Source organism: Protomyctophum parallelum (assembly GCF_964188405.1).
Source record: "Protomyctophum parallelum genome assembly, chromosome: 7".
NCBI classification, from domain to species: Eukaryota; Metazoa; Chordata; class Actinopteri; order Myctophiformes; family Myctophidae; genus Protomyctophum; species Protomyctophum parallelum.
In genome coordinates, this window is record NC_139705.1 from 30,443,452 (window position 1) to 30,468,507 (window position 25,056).

Here is a 25,056-nt window from a genome sequence, read left to right on the forward strand (position 1 = left end):
ACAAAGGGAAGTTCACATTGGTGCTGCATTATTGAATTATCAAATCATGAAGGCAGTGTGCAATTTACGTGGAATCTTTCACAGACTTTCATACTAGGCTGAGGAATATATCCCACCCTTTTCACATTGGCCAGTTACAGCGCCACCAATAGGTGGATCTGTTGTTGTTGTTCTTCTTGTTGTTGTTCTTGTTGTAGTAACGATCCAGCACACTCAAACAAAAGAGGCTGATGAGTCTGACCCCCCCTTGGGCCCCCTCAACTCTCACTATAACTAGACACTTTACCTCCCCCCCTCTCTCTCTCTGTTTAAAAGTAGGCCTACAGGAAGAATCTCAAAGTAAAGGTGAAAAAATAGCACAGGTATATTACAGCTCGCACCACGGCCGTGGATATACACGGCTTGGCAAGTATGTACAAGCTCCAAGTGTTGCGTACACATGCAGCGCGTTGTGAGCTTGCAGATCGTCGGTGCCCCACTCACCATGAATCCAAGCAGAGGTCCTCACAAGTATAGGTAAAACACTGCCATGCACTGCCACCAATATTTACAAGCAACTTTACAGAAAAACAAGCTTATAGTAAGCGGACATGGCAACACTGTCTGCCTGTTTCTCAGATGCATACCACGACGCCCCTGGTGGACAAACACCGCACATGCAACGCACGCGTATTTGTTTTTTAAAGGAGCACTTCACCCATTTTCAACCTTATATTTTGGTCCTATATGAGTAGGCTAAAGTCTATCAATGACACCAATGGGGAGTCCAAGTAAATTGAATGGAAACAGCCTTTCATGTAATAAATATGTGACTAAATAAATAAAACATAAAAAGCATTTCACTTCCTGGCAAGTAAGCATGCTGGTATAGAATAGTCAAGAATAACATTAAAAAAAAAAGTTTGAAAAATCCTGTTTGAAATGACAAAACCTAAAACTGTCCGGTGATGTCACTGCAGGCAGGTTTCTGAACTGCCCACTGTCTTGTCTTGTATTGTCGTATGTTGTTGTTTGTACATGGTGTACAAAGCATCCACATGATTTTCTAATGAATGGTGAAACCATATTTTTCAATTAGGTTAATATTAGTGAATGTCAATATTTTCTGTAATGTAATGTTATATCAAGGAATCCTGGAGTTTAAAGTTCAATGGGCTTATAGGCTACCTTATAGCCTATGGGGAGTGTGGTCTGTCCATAGACTGTAAAAGAAAATAGGGTCTGTCTGATCAAATGAATATACAATATTGAAAGTCTCACTCTATTTATTGTATTCATAATGAGTATGACAATCGTCTCTCTTGACCCGGCCTTGATTCGTTTAATTAACGAGACACAGTATTTTAGTTTGCATCAGCCAAATGCAGCACAACATTGTAATAGACAGACATTGGCAAGGAGAAAAGTTGTTAAAACATCCAAATGGACACACGCACTTACATAAGGACCTTCTTTCACCTTGTCTACTGAACAAAAGAGATCCAAAACAGTGGGTTAATGGGGACCTTGTTTAATAGTGGGTGGGTCGCGTCACTCGCATCATTGCATGTAAATCATTTTCCCCCCCAGGTCTTCAATTTGTAAAAATAAATAGTATTATTGAGTCATTCTGTCATACCCGCCTTGTAATGCAGTCTCTTGTGGCCACCGAACCCCATTGGTTATTTTGGGGGGGGGGATCCCCAGAGATGACAGTGAAGTGTCAATTAAAAATGTATACCATTACTGCATTCAAAGTAATCAAGAAACTATAAAAACTGGTCAAACATTGGCTAAATTGTCAAAAAAAATATAAGTGTAACAGCCAATTTTCACCTTCCAATGTCCTTGTTCTTAGTTACCTCACAGGTATGGTAGAGTGATCCTCCGCAGTACACACAGAAACACAGTAACAGATGGATGTCAGTCTTTGCTCCAGTTTGGGTGTATTTATTGAAAATAAATAACTGATAGCAATTCTTCTTCCCTTCTGTCTGGCTGCTGCTGCGGAACGGTGTGGTGTGCTTGTTCCATCTGATAACTGCACCCAGTGTTGTCTAATCTAAAGCTCGCCACCAAGTGTTCAAAATGTAATGCCTCAACAGAACTCCTAAATTCCAAGTGCTTATTATTATTTTGAGGGGTCATGTCCTGAAAAGGTTGAGAACCACTGTCCTAACAACCATGTACGAGTCAGTGCAGCAACAGAGTACGTGAACACACAGCCAATGATGCTTGTAGGAATGCACGGCAGAGGATTTGATCCCCTAGTCTCTGTGTCTGTCACCCGAGTGCCTAACAACCAGTTGTTGTTAATCTAGTATACGGAAGGTCCAGGGGCCTTGGGCAACAATGCCCGCTCCTGACCTTTTGGCCCCTGGGCCTGTTCAGAGATGCAGCTTTCTGCATACAGTACATTCACCAGATGAACTAGAACTCCACCCAGCAACATTGTTTAACTACTCAATGCCCAATCTGCCACCTCTGGACACTCCGAAGTCCACACCCACAACACCAGAGGGAGTGCAACAAACCATGTACAACCCAGATTCGGCACAAACAAGGGACTAAATTCTTTTCGCTCCTATGCCACCAAAATGTGGAACGCCCTACCAACAGTCATTAAGACATGTGAATCCCTTGACTCCTTCAAAACCGCTCTCAAAGGGCACCTACGGATGGCTGCAATTCGAAACTGGCCTCTGTAAAATCTGAATCCCCCCCACCCCCCCACCCCATTTTCCCTCACTGTATATTGTATCTTTTCCCTTTTTTGCTTCCCATTATGATGAATTACTGTTCTGTTCTTTAGCTACATAGAAATGTCTATTTGTATGACTCTAAATGTTTGTATGTCTTTAAATGTTTTGATGAATTGAACAATGTGGACCCTGTTGTAAACAAGTGTAATGCTTAATTGGGTCGTCCACTCACAGTTGACAGTCTTTGTATTGAGTTTGTGCTTAAAATGTACTGTAAATTCTACAAACTGTTAATAAATATTTCAATCAATCAATCAATCCATCTTACAACAACAAAGATATTTCATGGCACAGACAGCAGGCAGAAGTCCAGAGCTTTTCAAACCATGAAAGGGGGGTTTGCGTGAAGGTGAAGGCGTGAACCGTGAACACATAAAAATATATGCTTCCCATTGAGTCCTTTTTATTTTTTTATTTTAGTGGTGCAACCACTCCTACAACCAGCAATGTCTGTGTCTACCTATGTGTCTACCTATGTGGCCATGAGCACGAGTTTATTTTTAGTGAGGTTCTGACAACATGTCTAAAATATTCTGTAGATTTAACCTTTGTTGATAATGATAAGACACAATATCAGCAGAAATTGTGTTGTAAATGCATCGTTTAATAAATATTTATATTCAAGGCTGTCATGTATGTCTTAATCTGTTTTCATTTTACTCTAGTATTATTACGCTGCTATGATGTGACGTTAACTGTTGTTCAGCACTTTGTAAAGAATGTTTTAAAAAGTGCTATATAAATAAAGTTATTATTATGTCTTATTAGGCCTATGTCTTATTTTATGCTGTATAAATCAAGTGTGGGGTTAATTGCCAAAGAATTTCCCACATAAAATTGGGTCTTGGCATAAACATGTTTGATTTTTTATTTTTTTTACAAGACTTGGTCTAGTCTGTGGCAAATTTCTTATTATCTTTTTTGCAATACTGAATGCCAAGTCTCCAAGTTTTCTACAGAATAATATGACACCTATTTACTACGACATTAGAATGACATATCCTATGAGTCCAACCATAGTGGTCCTAAAATGTTTTATATGCAAGGACTCCCTTAAAGGGGAATACAATACTCATTTTCAACATTTTACTATTAACATGGTGAATCACATGTTGATGATGTCATCAAGATGTGATTCACCATGTTAATAAACACAGAATGGGTTATTATTTCCACACAACAGCTAAGGTACTGAAGAAATACACTCCTATACATACACACAGATATATATACACAGAGAACCCTTCAGGTACCGTATATTAATGACATAGTGATAGTAAAATTATGAAAATGAGTTGAATGCCGGCCCCTTTAACTTTGAGGGTACAGACTTGTTAATTAGGCTATAATATTATTGTCCTTCACTCATTTTGCGTGTCCGGTGGCAAAAATATAATTTTGACAAAAAATGTCCACCACACGTCTCTGACGTCTGCATGGCAATTTAAGGACCCAATGGCAATTTGATTACCATTGATTAAATCATTGGTAACCCAACTTTCAGCAGCTATCACATATCCCCAAAGGAAACTGAATTTCAGTCTGTGAGAATGAGATGTGTTACTAATTAGACACCTTTTACAATTGCTGAAGACATTTCTTGGTATGGAGATTTGAGGAATCTGGGTGGATTGGGGGAAGTTTCATCGCTTCGAAGAGGTTTGATGCAGAGAGAAAAATAAAGAGCAATTCGGTCAAGTTTAGCATACTAAGTATTGAGTTATTAGTTACACATTAACATATCCAAAATATTAATAGAGACGATAATGTGTAAACTAAATAATATGGCACTGTCAAGGGATCTGTATGCGGTTACCACGATCACCCACCAGATGGCTTTAGCAGCCTAAGATTTAGATTCTAGATTGAAAATGTCAGAACTCAGAATCGATCAAAATCCAAATTTACTGGTAGAGCCGCCCTAAACCTTAGGCTAAAATGGCTTGACATCTGGGTGTCAGACAGATAAACATAAACACTTTAGCGGCCTATATTGAAGTTAATCACATAGGCTACTTTCTCAGTTATTTTCACGTTGAAATCCATAGCCTATAGCCTACAGCCCAGTGAGCTCCCACGACAACCTATCAGGGTTTAGTACTCCAAGATAGCAATTTGCAAGGCAATTATTCTAGTAATATAATTAATCATTCTCATAACATTACATTTGATGGGTGTTTTTACGCAGCCCAGTGACCAAGCCCATTATGATGACCAAGCCTAGTGTGTGGCGGAAGGACGCATCCATTTTCAAGCGCCTTTGCCTTCGAAATAAAAGCATACATTTTGTCACCGCTCATCTTTATGACGTCGTCCACTCACAGTTAACAGTTTTTAGTATTGCGTTGTGCTTGAAATGTAGGCTACTGTAATTCTGCAAACTGTTAATAAATACTTCGTTCAATCAATCAATCAATCACCCATGTGGGGCTGATCAATATATTTTTATAATCTTTATAATATAATCTTATAATCTAGCAAAACATGTCGACCTTTCTTTTGAAAATACAGTCAACCCGGAAGTGCCATTTTTTGCTATTGCTGGTCCTGTTTTGACGACACTGTGCTGTGTTGGTTCTCATCATTGCGGCGGTTCGTGTTTTCCACCTGCTCCAACCAAAACCTGCCTCAGCCTATAGTCTACACTAATCCACTTGTGTACAGCATAGTTCCTGGCCGGGGTCCAAGCATTCGGAGCTTGTCCTTAGCATCCCCATCATCAATGTAAACAACAACAACAACAACAACGTCGAAGCGATCAGCGGCAAACACGGTAAAATGATGTCGATGCTGGACAATGTCAACATGCTAAGCTGTCAATGCAGCTCGATCGTTAGCCAGCAATTGACATTTGGTCACATCCGAGCTATTTCCAGTACACATACAAGTCACACTGGATGCTGTGCATGGTCATTAGGCTGTTATGTAGTCACACGGCTTTGAACCAGTCACAAATAATTGCGTTATTAGTTGTTATAAGTGGTTTATAGCTGTATAGCCTACTGTCTGTGTATAGTCCTACACAATCAGTATCGAAGATTGAATCAGAAACGTGATAATATTCAAACGTCTACCCATTAAGAAATATGACATCTAAAGAATGCTAAAATAATTATTTAATTTGCTTTTCGACTGTGTTAATTATGATGATATTTAGCTCCATTGCAAGAGATTCACAGCAGTCGTCATAATTGCCTTTTACAATGTGGACAAGACATGTTACTGTGAACTTGTGCCTGTCAAAATGCATCAGGTTTTTGACTAGGCCAATGGTTTGATTATGCTGTCAGTGTTGTCCAAAGTCAACTGTATTTTTGTTAATTATGATGATATTTAGCTCCATTGCAAGAGATTCACAGCAGTCGTCATAATTGCCTTTTACAATGTGGACAAGACATGTTACTGTGAACTTGTGCCTGTCAAAATGCATCAGGTTTTTGACTAGGCCAATGGTTTGATTATGCTGTCAGTGTTGTCCAAAGTCAACTGTATTTTTTTCTTATTTTCCCATCAGCCCCATTTTGCCCAAATTGTGGATTACTACTAGAACTCGAACTGTGCCAGCAGGGGAGTGCAAGGCAAAGCGGTTTCAACTTCCTCCATGAGTAGTAGCGCTGGCCAAAGGAATCTACGGTCTCGAACTGCAAAAGCAGGCCATGGCACAGCTGGATCTGCAGCAACGTGGCCATCACTGGATCCAGGCGTTGACGCTCCCTATAAGCCGGCCTCCACCAAGGGCCAGGCCGCCGCCACCTGCGGCGGCGGTGGCAGCGGTGGTATAAGTTGTGTTGTGAGCAAGTTGGTTCAGATGCCCTCGCCTCCCCTCTCGGTCCACCAGCTGAAGAAGCTGGAGGAACACAAGTACAGCAGTGCAGGACGGTCCCTCCTGGAGCCGCTCATGCAGCACTTCTGGGAGTGGCTGGTAGGACACGTGCCAACCTGGATCGCTCCCAACCTCATCACCATCATCGGCTTGGCCGTCAACATCGTCACCACGCTGGTGCTGGTCTACTATTGCCCCACTGCCACTGAGCAGGTAGGTTTCCATTTAAACCCATCGATGTACAGTTTAAGACCTGATTCTACAAATCATGCCTTCTAAATCAGTAGTTCTCACACTTTCCTTTTCTATAAAAAAAAAAAGAAAAAACATTTCAAAAGGACAAGCCTGACTGAGCCACCATTGATTTAATACTTGCGTTCCGTCTCTCGTTTTGCTTTTCCATCCACTTATGATGGCGGAGTTTGCATCAAATTCAGAGAGATCTAAATGTAACTGATATTCAGATGAAAGGAGAGCAAGATGGGTGAAACTACTACTGTGGAGAGAGAGAGAGAGAAATATGGCAGGAGAGATCAAATGACATACAGCAAGGGTTGATTCGAACAGGGCTCTGGGGTACCCCGCTGTTTGAGAATCCTGCAGTAGGACCACATGGTTGAATGTTTGCCCCCAGAAGAATGTGATTAAAAAAAAATCCAAAGGAAAGTACCTACAGTTAAACTTTATCAACATTAGTGGTTGGAAAGTATCCAATCAGTAAGGTTATCTTTTGCTGACCCCGATTGTAGTTGCACCAAAGGTATTTGCCTCGGATAAGGTCCCTGGGGTCAAGGTGATTATGTACTTCTTGGAATAGTTCATGAGGGCTTTTGAGATAGCTGTCCACTGTCCCTCACTGTCAAGTCACTTATTACAGATGAGGGACAGTTCATAATTGTACCTAGCACCGATTCCGCGTCCAAATAATAATTACACCAACCGGGGCGTGCTTCTAAATGTTTAAATAGTACTAAACGTTAACAAAATATGCATGTTTAGAGCAATTTCTTTTCGTTTAAACTGACAAATTAAAAGTAATATATCATGTGATGTGGGTATTTGTGTAATGCAAGTAATGGCCAAATGGAGCGATGCTAAACTAATTAAAGGTTTAAACACGCTGATATAGATGCTATGATGGTAGTGGTGCCGATGACATCAAGTTCAAACCTGATTGCTTCAGAGTGAACCTCAATTCAGGCAAGTGTGAAATGATCGCAATAGTTGTGCAGTGCATGTGCGATGATGAACCAAAAACGATAATTTCAAGAATTGACAAGCTATATACTGTAGCTAATTTATATAGTTCCACTGAAATTATTATTTTTATCACCACCATTTGGGTCCATTTTACACTTCTCTCTCCGTCTGTCTGTTTCTCTCTCACACCTTTACTTAAAGTCTTCTGATTTCCTCAATGTAAACATCCTAAAATGTTTTTAATCAACCCATCTTCATATAATATATATTATATATATATATAATATAGGTCCTCTCACTAATAATCATGATAAAATGGCACAATTGTTTTTCTACTCAGTCTGTGTCTCATAGGAGGGCTGTGGGCAGTTCACCGTCCACCAGTGACATCATCAATGGGGAATACAAGCTAATAGGAACTGCAGGCTTTCTAGTCCTGAAAAGTTGCAATGCGAAAATGGAAGCCATCGTTCTCACGATAATACAAATCTAAACATTTTTGTAAAAACAATCTTAAAAAAACTTTATGCCTAACGATGATGTCACTGGTGGACGGGTTTCTGATCTGCCCACAGCCCTCCTATGAGACACAGACTGAGTAGGAAAAAATTGTGCCATTTTATCCTGATCATTAGTGAGGACCTATTATATGAAGATAGGTTGAAAAGTGGTGAAAGGCCTTTCTGCCTTTTATTGCTAGTTGAAGTGAAGGGGCAGACACGCAGAGACACGCAGAAAGGGTCGTCATGAACGGGACTCGAACACGCAATGCGCTGACAGGCCAGAGCCTATATTATGTGGTATGCGCCTGGACCGCTAGGCCAGCGGGCGCCCCTAATGAAACCTTTTGATCCCAACAAAGAAATGTTCTTTTTTTGCTGGAGTCACTCTGTGCAAACTGCGAAAGTGGGCATGCATTGCTAGCGACATCAATGTACTTGCTGGAGAACACATCCGTATCAGTGTTGATTTTGTCGACTACCTTTTTCACTGACAAACTAAATGGAAACTAAGCTATGATGACTAAAACTAAGACTAAATATATTGACAATTTTGTCAACAAATAAAAACTAGACTAAAGTGCTAGGATGGGACTAGTGGACAAGAGATTCAGTATAAGTCATTTTACACTTGGTTGCATGCTGAAAATAGCAGATCTACAAGCTCACAACGTGTCGCAGCGCTGTAGATTTAGTCTACAAAAATCTGTAAGACCCAGCATTGCTTTTCGGTAACGTTTTTATTTTAATCAATTACTTAATTATTATAATTTTCTTCTGTTCTTTTTTCACCTAAACGTCATCATTGATGTTCATTGCAATGCCATTGCAATGCCATTGGTCATGATATTTGCATATAAATACCCCCCACAGAGGCTGAAATTCACACAAATTAAAAATTTCTGGACTTTGTGCAATTTTGAACAATTTCGAACCTATGACATTTGACCTTTAACCCTAATAAGTAAGTAAAATAATTGTAATATATGTTTTTTTGTTATCATTAGAATATCTAGATCTAGAACATGTTTTATTCATTATTGTGAAAGATATCCCCCAAATGTAAATTATTAATTTATATAATTATTATATAATTATTATATAATTATAAATGTGCATAAAATATTCATCAATTATCTTTTACATTTTTTTAACATATTTATTTAACATAAGTCCTAGTAGTACAAAGTAGTAGTAAGGTTGAAATCTCTTTTTTGCAAGTAGAAATATATCCGGGTCTTACAGGGTTAAGCTTTAGATAATGAAATGTCAAATGCGTAACACTGCTTTGGCCTGGTTAAACGTTCTGTCCAAGTCTCTCATTGTGCATGTTTATTTGAAACAGAAACTGTGCGTTCTTTCTTGTGACCGGGGGCTGCAGAGTGTCTCAGTAGTGAAACAGAAACTGTGCGTTCTTTCTTGTGACCGGGGGCTGCAGAGTGTCTCAGTAGTGAAACAGAAACTGTGCGTCCGTGTGACCGGGGGCTGCAGAGTGTCTCAGTAGTGAAACAGAAACTGTGCGTTCTTTCTTGTGACCGGGGGCTGCAGAGTGTCTCAGTAGTGAAACAGAAACTGTGCGTCCGTGTGACCGGGGGCTGCAGAGTGTCTCAGTAGTGAAACAGAAACTGTGCGTCCGTGTGACCGGGGGCTGCAGAGTGTCTCAGTAGTGAAACAGAAACTGTGCATCCTTGTGACCGGGGGCTGCAGAGTGTCTCAGTAGTGTGAGCCGTGACCGATTAGAGAGTGAATATGGTGCCAGGGCACACTTTTCATATGAAGCAGTACAAAATGTACCGTATATCTGCCGTTTTCAACATCTTAATGTTTCTCTACAGGCACCGCTGTGGGTGTACATGGCATGCGCCGTGGGCCTGTTCCTCTACCAGTCACTGGACGCTATAGACGGGAAGCAGGCCCGACGGACCAATAGCAGCACTCCACTGGGGGAGCTCTTTGACCACGGCTGTGACTCGCTTTCGACAGGTGGGAGAAAATTACAACATCACAGCACACCGTCAAACGTGTCCACCGGACATACTCGCACGGAGGCAAAACATTCACTCACTTGTTGGCAATACAACACTGAGGTGATAAGACACAACCAGTGGTGTAATAGTGATTTTAGGTACCACATCATTTTAATGATGTCACACACACACGCACGCATGTGCACTACTGCACTCGCGCCTATACATGTGTGCATGCGCACAGAACAGCTGATATCCTAAGCCTATTATGAGCGTTTTAGACACACAAACACAAAAGTAGACTTAGAATAATCAGACAAACTTCTTTACTGCGCTGCAGTCACGAAACTAAAAGGTTTGCTTTGGACAAATCTCTACTTTGAGTTTGATGGTGGAGGAGGCATTCCTGTTGCGTGCAGAATCACAGAATCACTAGCCTACTGGAGCCATACTGCTGTGTTGCTTAATACCGTGTAGGTAAACGGTTACGGTAAACCTGTTGTTATGCAAAGTAATATCTATTTGATTTGGGCACGGTACTTGACACAGCGTGAGAGTAGGGGGGCCGCGCCCACCGTCAGTAAACCTAGACCACTGCGGTACTTGGTGCCTCTTGGAAAGTCTCGTAACCCGAGGTTAGGTGCGTCTTCTCTTGGGCTGCAACGATTAATCGATTAATTTGAATCGAATCGATTAATCAATTAGTTGTCAACTAATTTAGTAATCGATTAATCTATCGAATCTGCAACTAATTGCTGGAGTTTTTATTTTATTTTTTATCGTGTGTGTTTTTACAGTGTTAAGTGTAACTAAACTAAAGAGAAAGCCATCGCTCTTCCCTTACAATCTGCTGATAGTTGCACATGCACAGTAGCGACTGCAAAGCTAAATATGACACATAACAATGCAGAATCACATGTCTGAGGCCATTTTACCCTCAACATCTTATTTATAAGATGGAGTTTATATTGTACATTACCATTAAAACCAATACAACTATGTCTGTACCTGGGTAGATATCTTTAATAATATCTTTCAAATGTATGCAGTCAGAATAAGAGTAAAGGTACCATGAGTGGTTTTAATTTATTCACATTTTGTCACATTTGTTTTGTCTTTTATTTGAATAGCAGCCAAATCAGCAGCTAAGCAAAATGTAATAAATAATGTATTTTTGAATGAATTATTCATCTTTAATGTATTTTGTGTTAGTTAGAACTTTTTTTAAGGTAATAGCTAAATAAGTGCCATAATCAAATTAATCATTTAAATACTCGACCGACGAATCGATTATGAAAACAATTGTTAGTTGCAGCACTAAAATCTAGGGGGACGTGTTCTAGCACGCACGCACCGTTCCGTTCTTTACCTGTGCGTGCACGTGACCATTTCTTTGGGTACCACAGCGTGGTACTGCGTTCTGCGAGCATGACACCACTAGACACAACACAACATACAGTATGTACATATGCGTCTACATCAGATTCAAACCCAGGTCGTGTGGGAGACCAAAGTTCACCAAACCTCTACAGCTCACATTTCAGAAGTTGTACCTACTCATGATATATAATAATATATGTATTTATTTGTATTTGTTGTTGGTCACATGTCAGCGTCTTTAACTTAACTGTACACAGTTTAAAAATATGTGTTGATTTAACACTGAAAGTGCACAGGCTGCATTTTGTTTGCACTTTCAGAGTTCTCAGTATTTTAGCTGTGTACATTGTATATTTCCCTTTCCCCTACTCATCCCCCCCTCCCTCCTCATTTCCTTTTAGTGTTTGTGGTTCTGGGTACGTGCATCGCCATCCAGCTGGGCACTAATCCTGACTGGATGTTCTTCTGCTGCTTTGTTGCCATGTTTATGTTCTATTGTGCCCACTGGCAGACCTATGTGTCGGGCACCCTACGCTTTGGCATGTAAGTTGTACTGTATGTATGCAGCCACACGGTTGGTTAATAATGATGCTTTAACCCATTTACACCTGAGAACAGACTCTACGAATGTCTTCTAAATCATATCAGTTTTCTGAAAAACCTGTTTCCTATGTCAGTTGTTCTCACACTACTTACTGTACAAACTGTACGTGTATTTGTATTTGGCCTCAGACCCCATCTCAAAATATGTTGTTCTAGGGACCCCCCAGAAGCAAAGATTTAAAAAAAATAGCAGATCTACAAGCTCGTAGAGCAGCACTCGGTGTGAGCTTGAGCTTGTAGATCTGCTATTTTTCAAAAGCTAAAGTATAACATAATGCTTAAAACACCAAAATGGGTTAACTAGACTGATAGGCCTGGATTCTTTAATTACGGTAATAGCTTTGTATATGTTAGTACTGTATTTGGTCATTTTTGGGTATAGCCACTGACCATTTTCATTTATGATGGTGAAGTAAAAATAACATAACTATAACATAACTATGAATCAAACCATATGCCATTCATTTAAGGTGATTTCACAAGGAGTTACAAAACAGTGTTACTGTTACACCATACTCAAATGGTTACACCATACTCAAATGGTTACACCATACTCAAACCATGCTAATACTACACAAAGGGAGGGGTGGGGGCTTCCTGTTGTTGTGTTCACAATTATATATTGCAGTGGTTTTCAACCCTTTTCATATCAAGGCCCATTATTTATTTGACATTTGAGCCACGGACCAACATTTGATGACAAAAAAATATATATATTTTGTTGTCGTTTGTCCACAATTCCATGCTCTACCTCTACCTCTACCATGCTCTTCCATGCTCTACCTCGGTACCATTAGGAGAGATAACAGGCAAACGTTGATCAAAACAACAATTCTTCTACATTCTTTAATTGTGTAGACTTCTTGTAAATTAAGTAATGCAGATGTTTAACAATAATTTAACTCTTCGAGCTAAATTATTAGTAAAAATAAAACCAAATGGACCCGTATGGTTTCATTTTACACTTTCTAGAGTTAAAGATATATAAGGGTCCATTTGGTTGCCAACTCTCCATCATTTCGCTGGGGACGGCACCCCCTCAAGGAACACCAGTTGAAAACCACTGATATATTGAATTGAACTGTATGTTTAACAAGTTCTAGTATAAAATCAATAGAAAGGATTACTAACATTGTCAGTCGCGCGCGTGTGTCTGTGTGTGTGTGTGTGTGTGTGTGTGTGTGTGTGTGTGTGTGTGTGTGTGTGTGTGTGTGTGTGTGTTCCACCGACCACTCGGTCCGACGGTTCTTGTAGTTGTACTGAGGTTAAGGTTAGGAATAAGGTTAGGTTTAACCGTTTAAGCATAATTTACTAAGGTTACTTTAGGAATACCAGGCCGGCTGTACGCCCGGGGCGAGTTGGTAAAGGGGCGACTCGTTTGGTATTCTGTGTACATTGTGTGTTTTTGATGTGGCTCTAAATAACCCTTCTTAACTATTATTGGTCCTAATTCCTCTGCTCTCTCTCTCTGTGCCCGCTCAGCATTGATGTGACTGAAGTGCAGATGTTCATAATAACCATGTATGTGCTGGCTGCGTTTGGAGGAACGGCTTTTTGGCAGTTCTCGGTAATAATGCCATTTTACCCCCATTATGACTCAGCAAACACTGGCTCTTAAAAGGGACACTATCACCCCTTTTGTAACCAGATCTTATTTTAAGTGTGGGAGACGAGAAAAACTTTTATGGGGTTTTTAATGTAGGTAATGTGTTTTTAACTTGGATGTTGTTGTATTTAAAAGTGTCCATGATGGCCCAGGCCGTAGCGTAACGGTCTGGGCACCGGACTGGTAATCCAGTCGCAGTGTGCCGCGGGTTCGACTCCCGGACCCGACACGGCCTTTACTGCATGTCATCCCCCCATCTCTCTCCCGTTTCCTGTCAGCCTACTGTCTGTCCCTTCAAAAATCAATAAAAGGCGTAAGCCGCAAAAAAAATATCTTAAAAAAAAAAAAAAAAAAAGTGTCCATGATGTCACGGGACACTGGGCTCACTTAGGTGCTATTTACACGAGGATGGTGTTCATAAAAAACGGCAAAATAAAGTACCGTTTAGCGCTGTCATTTAGACGAGAACGGTGTTCTCAGGAGGTGAAAACGCATCGAAGTGAAACCGCCTTCCAGAGTGGAAATCTTTCAGAACACCGTTTCCTATGGTCTCCATATAAACAGGCAAAACGGTGAATCCGCAAAACTTATGACATCATGGCTCACGTTGGCTCACAGCGCATATGTTTATTACATTGATGCAGAGCAATATCATTATGATATAATGGAGTTCCTGAACAAGCCTCCCTCCTCGCCTACAAAGTGATGCTCATCAGCGATGTTGAATGTAAAACCATGATGTAAATAAAAAGCCTTGTGATAGACGGCAGCCGCGGCAGCAGCGTTTATTTAATAAATATATATCATCCCGTGGCGCCGCGCGCCCAGAGCAGTGTTGCGCTGCTTGCGTCTTCTTCTTGTACGTGGGTGACCTGTCTATTTGGCAGCCCGTTATCGCCACCTAGCGACAGTATAGCATAATAGCACATTATATCATAACGTGTGCGTTCTCGTGTAAAGGGTAAGAAAAAATGAGAACGCAACGGGACTTTGACGTGTTATATGGAGATGGTCGCCGTCTAAAAGAGGCCTTAGTTACTTCCTGGACTACATGTTGTCCCAGTAAGATAGATAGCCCCCCCTATCCACAAGGAGGAGCAGTGGACCAGAGCATTATGGGAATTGTAGTCCAGGAAGGAAGTGAGCCCAGTGTCTATGACATCATAGACACTTTGAAATACTAAAATATCTATAACAACATTAAAATAAGATCTGGTTGCAAAAGGGGTGAAGTGTCCCTTTAAACAGTGGTGAAAGTATATTTCCAATGTTCGGTACTTGGAAACAGTGAAGTTGGCGAAGTTATAGATTTTCATATTGTGTGTGGAGTGTGTTTTGTGTTGTAATGATCCCAAAATTGCATATAGTTTACCAGTATTTAGTGTGTAACTACTAACTAACCACAGCACATGCCTGTTAATTAATATATTAACACACATCCGAGCACACAATTCATTCATTGTTAGTTGTGCTCGTTTCGTTTCCTTTTTAGATTCCTCTGCTCAATATCCAGGTGAAAATAATTCCAGCCCTCCTCACTGTGGCGGGAGCCATTTTCTCCTGCTCCAACTACTTCAGGGTCATATTCACAGGCGGAGTAGGAAAGAACGGATCCACTATAGCGGTAAGTAAAAAAAAAAAAACTCTGACTGCTTTTATTTAGAATTACAAGTCGTCACGATTAGTTTTGTTGTCATATGACTGTGCTGCAGTCCTGGTATCTGGCTTTGTCATGTTATTAGCTAAGTATGTTTTTTTATTTATTACAAAATTTGACTGTGTTTTCGTTATTATTTGCTATAGTCCTAGTAAATAAACAGTATAGTAAGTACTGAATGTGAAGGAGGATACTAGGGGGATGCCATACTGTAAATACAGTATAGTAAGTACTGAATGTGAAGGAGGATACTAGGGGGATGCCATACTGTAAATACAGTATAGTATGTACTGAATGTGAAGGAGGATACTAGGGGATGCCATACTGTAAATACAGTATAGTATGTACTGAATGTGAAGGAGGATACTAGGGGATGCCATACTGTAAATACAGTATAGAAAGTACTGAATGTGAAGGAGGATACTAGGGGATGCCATACTGTAAATACAGTATAGTAAGTACTGAATGTGAAGGAGGATACTAGGGGGATGCCATACTGTGTGTCGTAGGCTCAATATGTCAGTTTGTCACCTCTCCCTTCACATCCAGTAGATCCTGTGATCTTTTGTGGCTAGATGTAATGTCCTGGGGTCTAGTAGGACTATAGTAAATAATAAAGAAATCGCGTAAAAAAATTAGAAAAGAAAAATGCATTTAGCCAATTGTTCGAATGCCCCCCATCAAAAAAAGCTAAAATCGTTAAAACGAAAAAATAAATAAGGAACATCATCTTTTACTTTATCTTATGACAACCTAAAACATGAACGTTTAAGGAACCAGGAAATCTTTCTCTGTTTTGTGTCTAGTTTTAGCCAGTTGCTACCGAAGGGACAGTGCATATTGAAGCACAGTGTGGGCGGTGGTGGCTCAGGGGTAGAGTGGCCGGATGGTAACCGCAAGGTTGCCAGTTCGAACCCGGGCTCCCCCAGAGTCAGTGTCGAAGTGTCGTTGAGCAAGACACTGAACAATTGCTCCTGATGTGCAGGTTGGTGCCTTGCATGGTTTCCGCCGCCATCGTGTGTGAATGGGTGAATGTAATGCACAACCCAATCTATGTAAAGCGCCTTGGATAAAGGCGCTATGTAAATGCACCATTTGTATTGTGTCTTGCTGTTGCTCAGGGGACCAGTGTACTGGGACCATTCTTCCACATTGGCGCTGTGATCATTCTGGCCTTCATGATCTACAAGAAGTCATCTGTGCAGCTATTCCAGAAGCATCCATGCCTCTATGTTCTAGCATTTGGCTTTGTGTCCGCCAAGATCACCAACAAATTAGTGGTGAGAAATTACCCTGAAGCCCATGGTCGCATCGCATGCAGCATGATTTCATGAGCTAAAAAAACCAAGTCCAACATCACTCACTCATTCATTGCTTCCTCCTCTGTCTACTGTATAGGAGGGAGTTCTACTGTATATACTGTAGGTTGAATATTATCAGTGAATTAAAAAGAAATACATTTGACACTCAACAATGGTGTTGCTATCGCACAATTCAAATATGTCAAATCAATGTTGGCTTTTTTCTTTCAACGCAATGGATGATGGTATGTATTTTATAGGTTGATTGTACCCTACTTTTCACGATGCCTTGTGGAATAATTTAATTTACTATATAGGATACAATAATGATCACTATACATTTGGACACCACTGCAAAATGGCGTAATCACTATGATGCACTATGAGTAGGGAATGATTATGGACACGGTGTCTAATAATGGCTTAGCTATGGCTAGTAATTTACTATATGTGTGCAGTTTGTGCACAGGGTTACATGTTCTGACTGAGGTCAGTCTTGAGCTATTTGAAGCCCCATTTTTGCAGGATATCCTTTAGAACAAATATTTGTGGAACATGCGTACATACAAATGTCAAAATCAACCCTTTTCATGTCAAGAACCCATTATTTATTTATTCAGCATTTGAGGCAAACAATCAAAAACAAATAATTATTGATTTAATTGTGTGGACTTCTTGTAAATTACGTAATGCAGATGTTCAACAATAATTTAACTCTTGAGAGCGTAAAATGAGTCAACTCAAGAGTTTATGTTTCTCAAGAGTTAAAGATCTAATAAGGGTCCATTTGGTCATTTAACTGGGGATCACCTGGAACCCCCTCAAGGACCACTGGCTGAAAACCACTGTTCTAAAGGTCTGGCCCCTTTCGGTGCCACACCGTCAAAATGTAAAAGACTTTCCGACCAGCATGTTTGACGTGATCTTATTTGTTTTAAAGGTGGCTCATATGACGAAGAGCGAGATGCATCTCAACGACCTGGCCTTCCTGGGGCCAGGGCTGCTCTTCCTGAATCAGTACTTCAACAGTTTCATAGACGAGTACCTGGTTCTCTGGGTGGCACTGGTAAGAACATTCCCGCTGTTTTGAGCTGATACCAGATTCTACAAATGTCTTCTAAATCATGATAGTTGTCAGAAAAACGTATGTTTCTATGTCAGTTGTTCTCAAACTATTTCATGTCAAGGAGCCCCAGAATTATCTGTAATCAGCCGCCGACCCACATCTAAATATATGTTGTTCCAGTGACCCCCCTGAAGCAAAGATTTGAGTTAAAAAGTTCTCTCTGAAAGAATATATATATATTCAAAGATTTGCACTACATTTTCACGATTTTTCAAAAATAGCAGACCTACAAGCTCATGAGCAATTTTCTTTGATTCTATTATTTTTCGATAGCTAAAGTATAACATAATGCTACCTTAGAACACCAAAAGGGGTTCCCGTCCAAAATGGGCAGTTTTACTGCTAAACCTGAGTTCCCCGACTTTACTGATAAAGACCACGAGTTTCCCTGAGTTATGTTCTATTTTATTGGCAGATTTTGATAACGTTTAAGACATGCAAGGTTTTCCGCCGATACTTTGTGACACGTCACACGTGTCGATCACGTGTGACGTGTCACAATGGTCTCCAGAATGGCGGCACGGACCGAGCGGCTGTTTCTCTGCCTTGTCGTCGATTGTGGAATATTATCCGACATTAGGACAAGCGATCGCACTATTTTAAGGCGCACGTTCGTGCGTCGTTCGTTCACGATCAGGTGATTCTTCAGAGGTTAGTGAAAAACATCAGCAGAGAACGGGAGTTAAATCCATACAAATCGGGCTTTCTTGTATTTAAATGTAAATTCTCCTGGTCCCTTCCCTCCCTCCATATGAATAGGGCTTTCTTGTATTTAAATGTAAATTCTCCTGGTCCCTTCCTTCCCTCCAGTTCCTGTCCGCCCTTGACCTGGTGCGCTACAGCGTCAGCGTCTGCAACCAGATCGCCAGTCACCTCTGCATCTTCGTCTTCAAACTCAAGCAAGCGAGCGGCGGGCAACCCGGCTCTCTCTCCTCCAAATAGCGCCGATGGCGGCCGGAGGCTCCTCCCCTCCCGCTCAGGTGACAGGAAGGAAGCAGCGCGGGCTGTGGGACGTCGACCCCCCCCTCGCTCCCCTCGCTTCAGTAGATACGGTAATGAAGTGAACTCTGAGGTTAAGATGGCGGGGTGGCTGAGCGTTTTGGAAATCACTCACTCCCATTCATTTGTGTGCTCACCAGGACCACGGCCAACCTGTAGGCAATTGCAGACGGAACACCCAAGGCCGCATATACGTAGGCGTTAGGGGTCAGTTAAGGTGAGGGATCGGGGGGAGACACTCCTCGTCCTTAAAATCCATTGATTATTAGCAACTTGCACTTGTCCCTGTGTTTCCAGACTGGTCAGGCACCCCCGTATTAGCTTATGATGTGATGGATGCATTGAGGGCAAGAAAAAAAAAGATGGGAACTAATTTATTTAAATCTGTGGTGTGCAATAATGCTGTTTTTTTTGTTTTTGTTTGTTTAGTTTTTTTCCTTTTTTTTACGGTTCTCTCTTTTGGTGTATGCTTTAACCAAAGAGAAGAATAGAGAATATTTGTTGTCATATATTTTGTGTGCCATTAAAATGTAACTACAGTACTTTGCCAGCTATTTATGAGAATTAGACATCGTCTCTAACCACAGTTACTAATAGGAGTCGATTTAAATCTAAAACCTATACGTTTTATGTCCTCTCCTGACGAGAGAGGTAATGTAATTGCAAGTGTTAACACCTGGGATTTGAACCGGCTCTTCCCACATGGGAAACCAAGCATTCCAGAGGGAATTAGCCCTTCGCTAAATCCCTCCCCAACCCGTTCTTGTCCAATAGCAGCGAGGAGACATGGCAAGCTGTTCAGAATACGGTGCTGGACCCAAAAAAATGACTGAATGAAGAAAAAAGTGGAATGTCCGCACACGCAACGTTTCGCCCCTCCGGGCTTTCTCAAGTACTCAGGTACTCAAGTACTCAGGTACTCAAGTACTTGAGAAAGCGAAACGTTGTTGTATTTAGGTTGAAATAAAAAAGACGGGGAGCAGAACTATATTGTGTGCGGACATTCCACTTTTTTCTTCAAGCTGTCCTTCTCCCCCATTGAGATGCATGTTAAATGACGGGATTTCTCCATATATCAGATCATTTCAGTAGAAAGAGCTTCAAAACGTCTTCTAAATCTAGTCAACAAGGCCTGCAGTAGGCTTTGCACTGGATAAATGTGCATTACGTTATTTCAATAAACTAGAAATACGAGTCATGCCAGAGGGAGAAACAATATCCAACAATCAACTTTAACAACCGTCCGTTTTTCAGTCAGACTACGATGATTAGTATTATTGCCATCACTCAGTCGTGTGACTTTCCCGACCGTAATAACACTGACAGCTATGAGGAGCATAGCAACGGTTGCTAAACTATATTGGTTGGCATTGGACAATCGCTTTTTGGGGTGGGGTTTAGTGAAGGGCTAATTATGAGTTTCAGGCAGGGCTACCTATCAACCAGTTGGTGTCCTACCCAATACGAGGGACTAAACTTTCTCAATGGAGAAGTAGTTGTATTGTATTAACGTACTTTTACCATGTAGGTTGGTAATTTTCTCTTTCTTTTTTTAACATAAAAATAATTCCCAGATTGCAGCTTTAAAGGACAACACGTTACCATACCACTGTTCATATATTGGATTGATTTAGGACTGAAACATACTGTACATAAAATGTATCGTTAAAAAGGTTGAGTTTCTACGTAACCAAATGACGGGAGCCTATACAGTACCTAGCTTGTCTGACCAATATGAATGTCACTGTCACTTAAGTCACTTATTTACGGTAGGTACTTATTGAGGCACAAACTGTCACCATTTTCCTTACAGGTTAAACCCTTAGGTGAGGTCAAATAGTGGGATTGTGTATTAAAAATTATACATTATATACCTGCACATATACATGTACGTGGTGAACTCATTCCCGGCTTTGAAAATGTATGTATTTTGATGATATCGATACGAGCTGAAATTCAAACGTTTTCTATACGCCACAGTACTGCAAATGGCTGGCTACTGTTCTTTTTTTTTAGATCAGTACACAATGTATATTATGTGATTGTCTTTGTTGTGATGCTTCCAGTCAGCAGGAGCTGTAAAAAAAAAAACAAGGAGAGGATCCTTAGTGGAATTTCAAATGGTATAAGTTGTGTTGCCAAGTCTTAATTGGTGTGAGTATTTTTGAGAAAGCGTCTCCCATGTGTTAAAGTCTTTCCACTGGATCGTGACAAGAGTTTGTCGAGGCTTATTTTGTTTAGTTCTGTCTTTTCCATAATAGACTGTAGACCAGCACTGTACCAATGCTTAACGCTCCTCTTCTCAGCACTGTATACTTGGTGTGCTGGTGGTCGTGCCACTGGAAATAGCCGATCTACAAGCTCACAACAACACGTCACCAATTGCATTGTGAGCTATTTTATCGTCCATTTTTGGTGCACAACACCGGCATGTTTAAATGTATGAATCAAGCTTTACACTCCTGGCTTCCATCTACAAACATCAGTTCCGTGTGTCCATTGCTGCATGCATTTAGTGGATAGTTTCCTTCTAATAGTGTACCATACCATGTGGTATTCTATTCAAATAACCTTGTTACAGATCGCAGGCACCTTACCAAGTATTTGCATTCGTAGGGTAAAGTGTGGGCATACAGTAAGTCTTGTGGTTTTCAACCAGTGGCCCGGGGACCACCAGTGGTCCTTGAGGAGGTTCCCGGTGGTTCCCCAGCTAAATGATGGAAGGGTTGGTATAACCAATTGGACCCTTATAGATCTTTAACTCTTAAGAGTGTAAAATGAAACGAAATGGACCATTTCACGCTCTCAAGAGTTAAATATCTGCATTACTTAAAGGGATTGTGACATTAAAAAAAAAGGTTTTGGAATTGTTCTTATTTTTTTTTAGGTTTTCTAATCTCAATTGCACCCAAAAAACATGAACTTTTAACATTCAGTAGATTTTCTGTGATCTGGGGTTTTCTGGCTCAAACAGGTGCTCTGATTTGCCGGCAGTAAGTGATGTAAGACCCTGCAAATCCCATATGTCAATGGGATTTGCCAGCAGATGTCACTGTTTTCACTGTGTTGCCTGTTTTCATTGTAGCTCAAAAGGCTTCCAAACCCCAAAGAAAACTTCAGACCACAGAAAATCCACTGAATGTTCAAAGTTCAGGTTTTTTGGGTGTAATTGAGGTCATAAAACCTAAAAGAAAAAGAAAAATGAATGAAAATGAATGTCATAAAACCTTTAATTTACAAGAAGTCTACACAATAAGAGAAAGTCTAAGAATTGTCATTTTGATCAACATTTGCGCCTGTTATCTTTCCTAATGGTGCCAACATCAATACAGCGTGGGACAAAACGTTTTGGGTCTGAGAGGCTTAAATCTCATCACGTGGTGGTTCCGTGGCTCAAATGCCGACTAAATAACGGGCCTTGATGTGAAAAAGGGTTGAAAACCACTGGCATAAAATAAAAGCACTGAACTGATGTCTGTAAATGTTTTGTCACCTCAGAACAGAATAATAGTTTGTCTGTTCTTCCACCTCGATCACACCGTTAACCTCATTGTTAAGAGTTCCGATATAGGGTTCTGATATCGTGCACAACGTTGTCCACTGCTGCCGACTTCTACACGCTCCACGTTTCAGAAATAGTTTGTTAATTTCTGGTCGGCTTTACACACACAGTATCCACACCGTTCTCATTCATGCCGTTTAACGTATTACGAGTGCGACAAGTTTCGTGGCCAAATACCGTCCACCATACAGTCGAAAATAACAATAGCTTGTTTTGCTAATCCCTTCATATTACTGTTACTATAAAAGTTGTCTGGTTAGGTCAATCTGAAGTCTTTTTTTTTCCTGTATTCTTTGATTGTCACTTGAAAGTTGAAGGTATCAATTTTTGAGAGCTTTTCTTATAACCCACATGTATTCAAACTGTGATAACAAACTAAAGTATGCATTTAAATATAATCTGAGCCATTGAATACACTTCCTTTAAAACAACTAACAAAACACTTACTGTTACTGTAACTTGTCATCCCCCCCCCTCATTATGTAGACATAATTCTGAGGAAACATGCAGAAATGTTGTAGATGGATTATTAGGCAATATGTTTAAATGGGAGTTTAATTTGACCAATGTTCTTTTTCTTCTGTAAAAAAAGTAATTACTTTGGGGATTAAACAACCATACAGATAAAGAACCTTAACAGATAATAAAGATTGATATATTTATGATAATCTATGCCTTGTATGATTTGTCGATTCTGGCATCATTATTTCGTATGTTTTACACAGTATGACATAGTATGAATGAATATTTTATTTTCGTGTCTGGATAATTTCTTGACCCATCCTACATGGGATTATCAGACACGGCAATTAAAATATTAACAAAACAAAAAAGAAAAACAAGACAAAACAAGAGCATTCAGGTGTATAGCTAGCCAGTAACTCAACCAGATTACAGTGGTGGTAGTACATGAAATATATAACCAATCTGTAAAACAGTTCATATATAATTTAATCTATAATTCAATTTAGTTATACGTAACCCTTCGCCTCCTATCCCATGCCCTATAAAGATACTCTGAAAAAGCAAAAACATGGTGAAAGAGAAACTCAATCACTGCACCACTCTCACACTCCACCAAGTCCATAAGTAACCTTCGAGCCTGGCTTATATCGTTGAAGGCAATTGTCTGTTATGCTCAAAGGAATGTGTGCAGTTTGTGCACCAGTGTTGATTTTGTCCACTAATAATACTATGACAAAAAAAGTTTGTCGACTACCTTATTTTTCAGACGAAAGCTAAATGAAAATTAAGCTATGATGAAGTATATTGACAATTTCGTCAACAAATAAAAACTAGACCTAAAATGTTAGGAAGGGACTAGTGGACATGATGTCACGAGACCGGCACCATATATGGGGGCTTGCCAGGGGTGAACAACCAACCAATGCACAAAAATGCACAATTCTATAATAAATGCGACCTGCGGTCACAATAACTCTGGACAGTGATGATGTTCTGACATCTGGCATGCCTGACAGTTATTTAGTTAGTTGCTGAGAGAGTGAGCCAACACCAACTCGGGATTCCTGGATCGCTGCCCTCCACAATTTCCTATCAAACATCAGGTTCTTGAACTCTGCAGTGTTGTCAGCCAAGCTGTCACGCCTACATAGGTGGTACGCTTCTTTCCCCTCCTGGCTTTGCCCTGGGTTGGCTCCCATAGGGTAAATTTACTTGCCTCAAGTTCTGGGTGCCTGACGCAGTGCCCTGCCAGCCTCATCCTTCTCTCTCTGACTTTGTCCGTGACCCGTGGTAGGTCCACATTTCTGATGCGGTCCGTCCATGTGACACCTAGTGCCATTCGTAGCATTCTTGTGTAGACTCCATCCAGGGCAAGAGTGTACAAGAGATCCAGTATAACGTAATTTTACACTTGGTTGCATGCTGAAAATAGCAGATCTACAAGCTCACAACACATCGCAGCGCAACGCATTGTGAGCTTGTAAATCGGTTATTTTCAGCAATAATCACAGTCATTACGACGGCATCAGGGCCCGCCAAAATACATTTTAGTTGACTAAATTCTAAATTTGCTGTCAAAATCAACATTGGTATGCACTGCGTTTGAGTGGTGTGTAGGAGGCCTGCCAAAGTATGTTGGCAGTCTGCATCAATGAAAGTGAAATCATGCTTTAAGGAGTGTCAGCTGACTTTAGGCTGAAAAGGCAGCAGACCAAAGTCACAAGGCCTTGGCTTTAAGCAGATCGAGACCTCAGGTCTCTGTTGCGGCTCATTCAACACTTTCACGTACAAGTACAACACTTTCCACACCTCGCATCTCCGTCTCACCACTTCCTCTTCATCCTTTGCACGATTTATTTTTTAATTGAGAGATTCTTTTTTTATATTTTGTTTTAGCTAAAAACACACGTGGTCAGATCGAGGTCCAACGTACATCTCTCCACGTTGGAATTCCACTACTTTTTTGGGGGGAACTCGAGTGGAGCGCTGCGGCGCTGCCGTTTGTGAGGTTGATCTGGATGGAGGCCTGACTCCCGCCCTTTCACAGTGAGTAAGTTAAAAAAAGATCTTTGTATGTTGCCTCATGCACTCCTCTACTTTCTTTTTCCTTTCCAGTTAGGTTTAGC

The 25,056-nt window shown here is 40.6% G+C and overlaps 1 protein-coding gene across 2 annotated transcripts; it reads left to right on the forward strand.

The window, feature by feature from the left end:
- Window positions 1-5,303: 5,303 nt before the first annotated feature.
- Window positions 5,304-23,135, forward strand: LOC310861851 (choline/ethanolaminephosphotransferase 1-like). Of its 2 annotated transcripts, XM_083769534.1 has the most exons (9): window positions 5,304-5,514; window positions 6,256-6,777; window positions 10,100-10,247; window positions 12,013-12,154; window positions 13,697-13,781; window positions 15,313-15,444; window positions 16,599-16,757; window positions 17,719-17,844; window positions 18,715-23,135. In XM_083769534.1, the coding sequence occupies exons 2-9, from the start codon at window positions 6,343-6,345 to the stop codon at window positions 18,844-18,846; spliced, it is 1,359 nt and encodes a 452-aa protein (XP_083625660.1). In that variant the 5' UTR covers window positions 5,304-5,514; window positions 6,256-6,342; the 3' UTR covers window positions 18,847-23,135. The 2 variants fall into 2 exon arrangements, with proteins under 2 accessions (XP_083625660.1, XP_083625661.1); XM_083769535.1 differs by lacking the exons at window positions 12,013-12,154; window positions 13,697-13,781 and having other exon boundaries at window positions 10,100-10,351.
- Window positions 23,136-25,056: the final 1,921 nt, after the last annotated feature.